Source organism: Anastrepha obliqua, chromosome 6 (genome assembly GCF_027943255.1).
Source record: "Anastrepha obliqua isolate idAnaObli1 chromosome 6, idAnaObli1_1.0, whole genome shotgun sequence".
NCBI classification, from domain to species: domain Eukaryota; kingdom Metazoa; phylum Arthropoda; class Insecta; order Diptera; family Tephritidae; genus Anastrepha; species Anastrepha obliqua.
This window is the reverse complement of record NC_072897.1, coordinates 26,613,181-26,622,115: the sequence shown is the minus strand read 5'-3', so window position 1 is coordinate 26,622,115 and position 8,935 is coordinate 26,613,181. Positions and strand designations below refer to the sequence as shown.

At 41.1% G+C, this 8,935-nt stretch overlaps 1 protein-coding gene across 1 annotated transcript; it reads left to right on the top strand.

Moving 5' to 3' along the window:
- Positions 1-4,526: 4,526 nt before the first annotated feature.
- LOC129250252 (putative uncharacterized protein DDB_G0290521) lies at positions 4,527-5,135 on the top strand. Its single transcript, XM_054889891.1, has one exon. The coding sequence runs from the start codon at positions 4,527-4,529 to the stop codon at positions 5,133-5,135; it is 609 nt and encodes a 202-aa protein (XP_054745866.1).
- The last annotated feature ends 3,800 nt before the right edge of the window (positions 5,136-8,935 follow it).

Genomic DNA, 8,935 nt, shown 5'->3' with positions numbered 1-8,935 from the left:
CCGGGTAATAGAACTCTCTCTGAAGCTGAGAGTGGCATGAACAATGACGGTGGCAACGGTGGAACCTCTAGGTACAGCTGGTATATTGGTCGTCGGATAGTGACAAGGGAATCGATAAGGTTTTCCTTGTCTTCCTTTGAGAACTTTAAGTCCCCTGGACCTGACGGAATATATCCAGCAATGCTTAAAAAAGGAGGAGACAGGCTGATTGAGGCCCTGAAAAGGATCTTCACAGCCTGTCTTGCATTTGGTTATATACCATCCCAATGGCGACGAGTAAGAGTAGTATTTATTCCAAAACCAGGAAAAGATGACTATTCCCTAGCAAAAAGTTTCAGACCAATCAGTTTGACATCGTTCATGTTGAAAAGTCTGGAACGAGTGGTGGAGAAACATATTCGAGTGGGGGTATTGCCGTGAAGTCCACTTAGTAGAAATCAACACGCTTACCAGAGTGGAAAATCATGTGAATCAGCCTTACACGATCTTGTTAGCAAGATTGAAGCTGGGCTGGAAGCTGACGAATACACAATGGGCGTGTTCGTGGACATTGAGGGGGCTTTTGATAATGCCACTTTCGGCTCGATATGTTCTTCTGCCGAACGACACGGAGTTAATCAAGCCATTATAAAATGGATATACTCCATGCTCTCTGAGAGGCTGTTAACCGCTGGTGGGAGCGACGACGAGCAAATCACAGTCAGGGCCAAGCAAGGATGTCCCCAAGGGGGTGTTCTTTCTCCGCTGCTGTGGTGCTTCGTCGTAGACTCCCTATTAGCGGAGATGCAGGAACTCGGCTTTCACGTCCAAGCATATGCGGACGACGTCTGTGCGCTAACATCGGATAAATCCTTAAGGAGGCTTTGCACGAAAGTGCAGAGGATCCTTGACAGAATCGATGATTGGTGCATGAGACAAGGTCTTTCCGTTAATCCGAACAAAACAACCATAATCTTGTTTACGAAAAAACGGAAATTGGATGGACTCAGTCTTCCAACACTGAAAGGTGTGACACTTGGTCTTTCCAACGAAGTTAAATATCTAGGAGTAATCTTGGATAAGAAGCTGACTTGGGAGACACACGTTTCACTGAAGGTGAATCGTGCATTGAAGATTTTTCAGCAATGCCGTAGAGCCTTTGGTAAAACTTGGGGTCTGTGGTCCTATGGATATACATGGCACTTATCAGACCAATCATCACTTACGCTTCTGTGGTCTGGTGGCGACGGAGCATGGTTAAGTCCACAATCCGGGAACTATACCGGCTGCAAAGAAGTGTATGCTTATGCATCACGGGTGCCATGAGTACAACCTCTGGTGATGCCCTGAATGCTATGCTTGATTTGCTCCCCCTGGATCTTAAGATACAACAGGAAGCAATAAAAGCAATGTGTAGACTCCATAAATATGGTTTCTGGCACGAAGATGGAACTTCGGGACACAGAGAAATCTTTAAGTTGCTGTCGGAGCAGTATCCTCTGTTTTTGGCACCTAAAGATGACCTGATACCCACAGTTTCGTTCGGAAGGAAATTTGATGTCAGATATCCATTGCGTGAGCAATGGAGCAATCCAGAATGCATGCAGGGAGGTTTGACGGATATTTTCTTTACCGATGGGTCCAAGACTGAAATAGGGTCTGGAGCCGGATGGTACTTAAACGATAGTAATAAGTATCACTATGCTATGGGGGGAATGGCAACTGTTTTTCAAACAGAAGTTTTTGCCATCCTAAAAGTAGCCGAATGGATAATCGAGAGGAGATGGAGCGGGAAACAGATTGGAGTCTTCAGTGACAGTCAGGCTGCATTGAAGGCCCTGGAGAACGCGAAGCAAACCTCGAAGATTGTTCAAGAATGTAAGAAGAAGCTTAATTCTGTCGCAAGACAAAACAGGCTTGTACTTATATGGGTTCCGGGACACTCCGGTGTTCAAGGAAACGAAATTGCCGACGAATTGGCCAACCGTGGATCAGCGGTGCCCCCACAGGGGCCAGAGCCAATAATCGGAATCAGTCCCGCAGGAATCAAGAATTGGATCAACGATTATGTAAGCAATCTACATAAAGAGCGATGGTCCGGTCTAGAACGCTGCAGAACTGCAAAGTGTTTTGTGACAAATCCGAACAGAAAACTGTCAAACTTTCTACTAAAACTTAGAAGGAAAGATATTCGGTTGATGGCCGGCATCATTACAGGACACAACCCATGGGGTCAGCATATGACCACCATTGGAATCATCGAGGACCCGGTATGCCTGTCCTGCTTGGAGGAGGCGGATAGCACTGAGCACTTTCTCTGCGACTAGGGGTATTGGGTTCCGATGTCATGGGAATGAGTAATATTCGTTCTCTAAAACGGGAGGATATTTACAGATTCGCCAAAGAATCTGGAAAATTCTCACAGGACTAACTATCTCTATCTCTGTCTCTATTCTTTCCTATCTCTTTCTCTGATACTTTTCTCCCTCCCTCCTTAACTATCTACCCCCTTTCCAGAGCTTTAAATACAATGGGCTTTTTAGCCTGAGTGTTTTAGGAGCAACCGAATCTCCGGGTGCTCCTTGGCTCGACCTCTTCAAATTCAATATATATGTAATACATACCCGAAACAGTGCAGTATAAGGCCGGAGTCACACTATGCGTTTGCACCGCTGCGTTGAAAACGCTCCGGCGCGAAAGGATGGCAATGACGTACGCGTTTGTATGACAGTTGTCACACTATGCGTTGTCGCCGCACCTACCGGACGGTTGCCGCAACTTGCTGCGGCGATCCGGCTTGACCGAAAGACATCGACGACACAAGTATTCTTACGAATACCGTCACACTGTGCAGTTCAAACGCAGCGTTTTGCAATTATGTTCGATACGGCCCTTTGGGATAAAAGTGCAAAAGAATATAGTGATAAGAATGCAAGAGAAAACGCGTGGATAGAAGTTGGCGAAAATTTTTATCAAGAGTGGGCGGAATTGGATGTTAATGAGCGGGAAGAAAAAGGTAAGAGATTTTTTATTTTCATATATGTATATATTTTCAATTGTTAGTTTATCTATATAATTAAACAAATTATAATCTTAATACATATATTGGGCCTGAAAAGGCACGGCTCCGGGACCCATAAAATAATTCGCGAAATAATCACGAATTTCTAATCCATGTCCACGTGGACATTGCCCAACTTCATCACAGTCCACTAAGGTGCATGTGTCACTTTCTTCGTAATTAATCCCATCTCTTTTACGAACAAAATTATGCAAAATACAGCAAGCTTTAACGATTTCATGAATGAAATCCGGTTGTACGAGAATAGGAGTATGGAAAATTCGCCATTTGTTGGCTAATAGTCCAAACGCACATTCCACGGTGCGTCGACATCTCGTAAGTCGGTAATTGAAGACCCTTTTGCATGGATCAAGGCCACGGGACGGATATGGTCGTAAAAGATTTGTGGAAATTTTGAAGGCCTCGTCCCCAACCATTACGAATGGTTGAGGATTTTCGTCCGTATTTGGCAATAATTGAGGAGGTGGTAAATTTAATTGGCCTGAGTAAAGTTTTCTGCCTAATGGACTGTCCCTAAATACTGTAGAGTCTCCTTCACTTCCATAGGCGCCCACATCAATAGCAATAAACCTCAGGTTAGCGTCGACTACCGCCATTAACACTATAGAAAAGAATTTCTTGTAATTGAAAAAATTGGACCCTCCTTGTCGGGGTTTAATACAACGAATATGTTTGCCATCTATTGCACCAACACAGTTCGGAAAATCTGTGTTTCTATAGAATTCCTCAGCGATGTCCAACCACATATCTGTCGTAGGCTCCGGCATTTCCATTGTTTTTAGACATTGCCAAATAGCATTACACGTTTCTCGAATGATTGCTCCTATTGTGGGTCTTGCGATGTAAAATTCAAATTGTAATGCCGAGAAACTATTTCCTGTAGACAAGTACCTTCAAAAAAATAAAAAATAATGAAATATTAATAATTATAATAAATTCTATAGTAGGGCTTACCCATATTTAGATGTATAATTAAAATTTATAGTATTAATTATCATGAAATTTATTGATTTTTTTATATTCTTACAGGAAAGGAAATGAAATGCAAATGGCGCCATATCAGGGACAACTTTTTAAAATATCTAAATAGAGGAAAAAGTGGCGATCCAGCAGCAAAAACAAAAAAATATATATACGCTGATGCTCTTCAATTTCTATTGAATACAGTAGAAAAACATAGGACATCAGGCAATATCGAAACCACGGATAGCAGCGAAACCCAAGGACCATCAGGAAATACTGTTGATGAGGAAGAGGACCATCGTCAACCAGTTCTGGTAGCGGATTGCAAACACCATCACGATCTGCATCTCTTCAGCGACAAAATGAGCGATTTACACCATTTCAAAGTGCTCTATTACAAAAATTAGACTTGACAAATACCGACCCAGGCGATGAAGATCCAGATAAAATATATATTCTGTCACTTTTATCTGATTATAAAAAATTAAATGACGATGAAAAAATGGATTTTAAATTTCTGACGCTGGACTTCTTTAGAAATGCACAACGCAGGCGAAGCTCGCACTATTCTGGAATTAACACATCCATGCAAAATTTTCCACCATCAACTCAATCATCGATGTATGTTTTTTCGCAACCGGGATCCAGATTGACTGATTTTTCTTATCAATTGCCGCCGTCATCATATCCCATTCAAGGGCCATATCCAACGCCATCGCCAAATTCTATGCAACCACCATCGCCCATGCATCAATCGTCACCATCGCCGTCATTTGGTCAAATGCAAAGACCTCCGCCAATACCAACACCATCGCCAACTTCCATGCAGCCACCGTCGCCCATGCATCAATCGTCGCCATCACCGTCACTTCTCCCAATGCAAAGTCCACATCCAATACCATCGCCATCGCCGACTTCAATGCAACCACCATCGCCCATGCATCGATCGTCGCCATCACCGTCACTTCTTCCACTGCAACGTCCAAACCCAATGACAACACCATCACCAACTTCAGTGCAGTCACAGCCAGCAAGAGAAACAACACAACATTCTTTTCATGAAGAATCTTCAGAATCCTCGACTTCCATGGACTTTTATGACCATCATTAATGTAGATTACTTTTTACTTATTCATTATTGATGTTATTTACGAAAATAATATATTAACGTATTATTATTTTGTGATGATATTATAATTTAATATACATATATCAATTTTTTACATACCTGAGTGTAACTGTCAATCTTTCTTCTGCACTTATGGAGTTTCGAAATTGTGTATTTTCTCTTGATATCTGAGGTCTTAAGATTTCCAGCAACTCGTCAAAAGATTTTATTGACATTCGATAATATTTAAAAAATGTATCACTATAGAGGCGAATATTTTCGAAAAACCGTCGAAATTTCTCAGTTGATTCACGATGAGAAAAGAATGGATGGACCCAGTGTTGGCGATTCACTGGCTCTCTCAATAATCCTTCCGCTTCCAATAGCGAAATTGCAATTATTTTTTTTCTCAAAATTTTCCGGGACATCTTGTTGTGCTTACAGAATGCAGCAGACTGACGCAGATTGACGCTGACTGACCGTACAGTGTGACCGGTCGATCCGGTGCGGTGAAAACGCATGCATTTCAACCGCTCCGGTGAAAACGCACAGTGTGACCCCGGCCTAACACAGTATAATATACATACATACCCGAAACAGTGCAGTGTAACACCAGTTGCTCTGTCGACGGCGATTATTGCTTTATATTTTTAATAAATCATTTTAATCAAATATACACACCCACACGTATATAAAAACAAAGCAACCCATTCCACCTAACAATTTGTTGGTATCAATATCAACGGTTAACCCAACCAGTACTCACAAACTAAAATTACCCAGTAGGAAATCGAAAAAGCGACCGAGTAGGAAAAAATTGAAAAACCCCTGTAGGGAAAATTTGAAACGTATTCTCAGTTGCCTTTAGTGAATAAAATTTTGTAAAACATAAAAGTTCGAAAATTCATTTGAGCTTAACCTTCAAAATAATAATCGAAATCATTCCCTTCATTACATTCGGTTGTAAATCTCACTCTTTTAAATAAAATGGAAGACTTTAAGATAACAACTTCTGATTTGATTGAATTCGTGGATGATCATTTCCAGACCCTACCTGAAAACGAGTCAGTATACACTTTAGAAATCAAAAGAGTTGAACTCGATTCTCTTTATAATAAATTGAAGAAAGCATATGATGTTTTTCGCAGAGCCCCTAATAGTGCCGACGAGGCCATCGATTTAAACAAAATAAAAGATTCATATAAAAAATGCTATCAAATGCATCTAAACTGCTTAGCTTTAATAAATAAGGATGTGGACATTCTAAAGAACCCGAAACATACCCAAACAATTAAAGAGAGACCTTCAGAGGTCCCTATGATGGATTTCACACCCACAGTTCATCTACCACCATGCGACACGGACATCTTTTACGGAGATTATGTGACATGGCCTACATTTAGAGACATGTTCACAGCCCTTTATACCCATAATCCAAGGATAAGTAATGTGGAAAGGCTCTTCCGCTTGAACCAAAAGACCCGGGGCGAAGCACGAGAAGCAATTAGAGGCGCACCCTCAACGAATGATGGTTTCATACAAGCATGGAAAAATTTAACCGACCAATATGAAAACAAACGAATGCAGGTGAATACCCAACTAAAAATTCTTTTTAATCTGCCACAAGTAACACAAGAAACAGGTAATTCCATTAAAACCCTACAAAGAACGATAAACAGTTCTTTAACAAATTTGACAAACCTAGGGATAGACACATTAAGCTGGGACTCGATTCTAATATACCTTTGTAGTTCAAAACTACCTAAGGAAACCCTAGAAGCACTTGAATACACCCTCGAAGATAACTCCACAATACCCTCATGGGAAACTTTTGATAGTTTTCTGACCCATAAATATAAAACTTTGGAATCAGTAGGGAATTTTAAAGCTTCAGTTTCAAAAAGTCACCAAGCCCAACCCACCATAACAAAAAAAGATTATGAAAAACGATACAACACTTTTCACGTCAACGTATCTAATAACTCCATCCCGGAACAGTCAAAACAAAAAAAAAATATTCCGAACCTAATTTCTCAAAAAAACCATTCGAAATAGACAGTTGCCAAATATGCAAAAAGCAACATTCCATTCGTGAATGCCATAAAATCCTAGCCATGAGGATATTGTTACAACTGTTTGGCAATGTCGCATAGGTTCAGAGACTGCAAAAGCAAATACTTTTGCAGAAAATGTAATAAAAAACATAATACCTTACTCCATAGAGACTCAACAAGTCGAACCCAATCCCCCCCGGAGGGATCAAGAGTCTTAACTTCAACTCCTGATACCAACACAGATACCTTCACACCCACGCAAACCCTAAAAATAAATCCGCAAACCTATACCAACATCATACAGTCCACTCTACCGACAACCCAAGACCCATTCAACCCAAATAGGAAGCAGATTTTATTAGGAACTGCCATGGTTCGGATAGAACATAATGGCCAAAGATTCACTGCAAGAGCACTCATCGATTCGGGATCCGAAGCTAAGTTTATATCCAAAAAACTACAACAGAATCTCGATATACCCACACACTCCATGTCAGCCCAAGTAACTGGGTTAAAGAACTCAGTTTCAGCAACACCAACAAAAATATGCGGAATTACCCTATACTCACCGTTGAATACACATTTTAGAATATCGACACAAGCATTTATTGTAAACAGCCTCACGGATAATTTACCCTCATACCCACTTGACCCTAAGTTGTGCCTTGAAAAGCTCGGTTTCACATTAGCAGATCGCCAATTCCACAAACCCAGACCCGTGGACATATTGATTGGTAGTGATCTAAACCCACAACTTATTCTAGGAGGAGTTTAACGAAATATTTTAGGTTCACTCTTAGCCCAAGAGACAGAGTTTGGGTGGATTTTGACTGGCCCTGTACCCAGATTGTCTCAGTCACCAAACTTGGTCTCTTTTTACAATAAAATGAGCCCGGATAACCTACTTACTCGTTTTTGGGAGGTAGAGGAAGTTCCCAGAAAGCCCCTAGCCTCCCCATCAGACGTACTTTGCGAAGAAAGATATCAAAAGACTACACGTCGAAACCCCAACGGACGCTATGTAGTAACTCTACCCTTTAAGAACCCCGAAAACGTCGAAATTGGAGAGTCAAGACACATAGCGCTAGCTCAATACCTCAGAAATGAAAGGTCTTTACTTAAAAGGCCCGAAATTAAGGCGGAATATGATAAAGCAATTACCGAATACCTGAAACTTGGCCACACGAAGAAAGTTGAATATAAGCACGGATAAAACCCCCTCATATTATTTACCTCATCACGCGGTTATTAAACCCGACCGCATAACAACTAAATTACGAAAGGTATTTAATGCATCAAGCCCAACATCTAATCGAAAGAGCCTCAATGACACTTTATATGTTGGACCCACTCTTCAAATGGACTTAGTCCTTCTAATTTTAAAATGGAGACTCTTTCGATTTGTTTTTAACGCGGACATTCAAAAAATGTATCGACAGCTTCTTGTCGACCCGCAGCACACCGTTTTCAAAGAATACTCTTCAGAAAATCTGTCGAAGACCCAATAGAAGACTTTGAACTCCAAACAGTTACGTTCGGTATAAATTGCGCGCCATATTTAGCTATTCGAACCCTATTAAAGCTAGCCGATGGCGTCCAAGATTCACACCCTATAGCATCGAATATTCTTCGCAACGAAATGTACGTAGACGATGTCTTAACAGGAACCCATGACCTATCAACTGCTAAAAGAGCAAAAGATGAACTAATTTCTGCTTTGGAATCCGCTGGATTTGCTTTACGCAAATG

What these genes read in the sequence shown, in the direction of transcription:
- LOC129250252 (XM_054889891.1), top strand. Translation starts at nt 4,527, where the DNA reads ATGGATTTTAAATTTCTGACGCTGGACTTCTTTAGAAATGCACAACGC.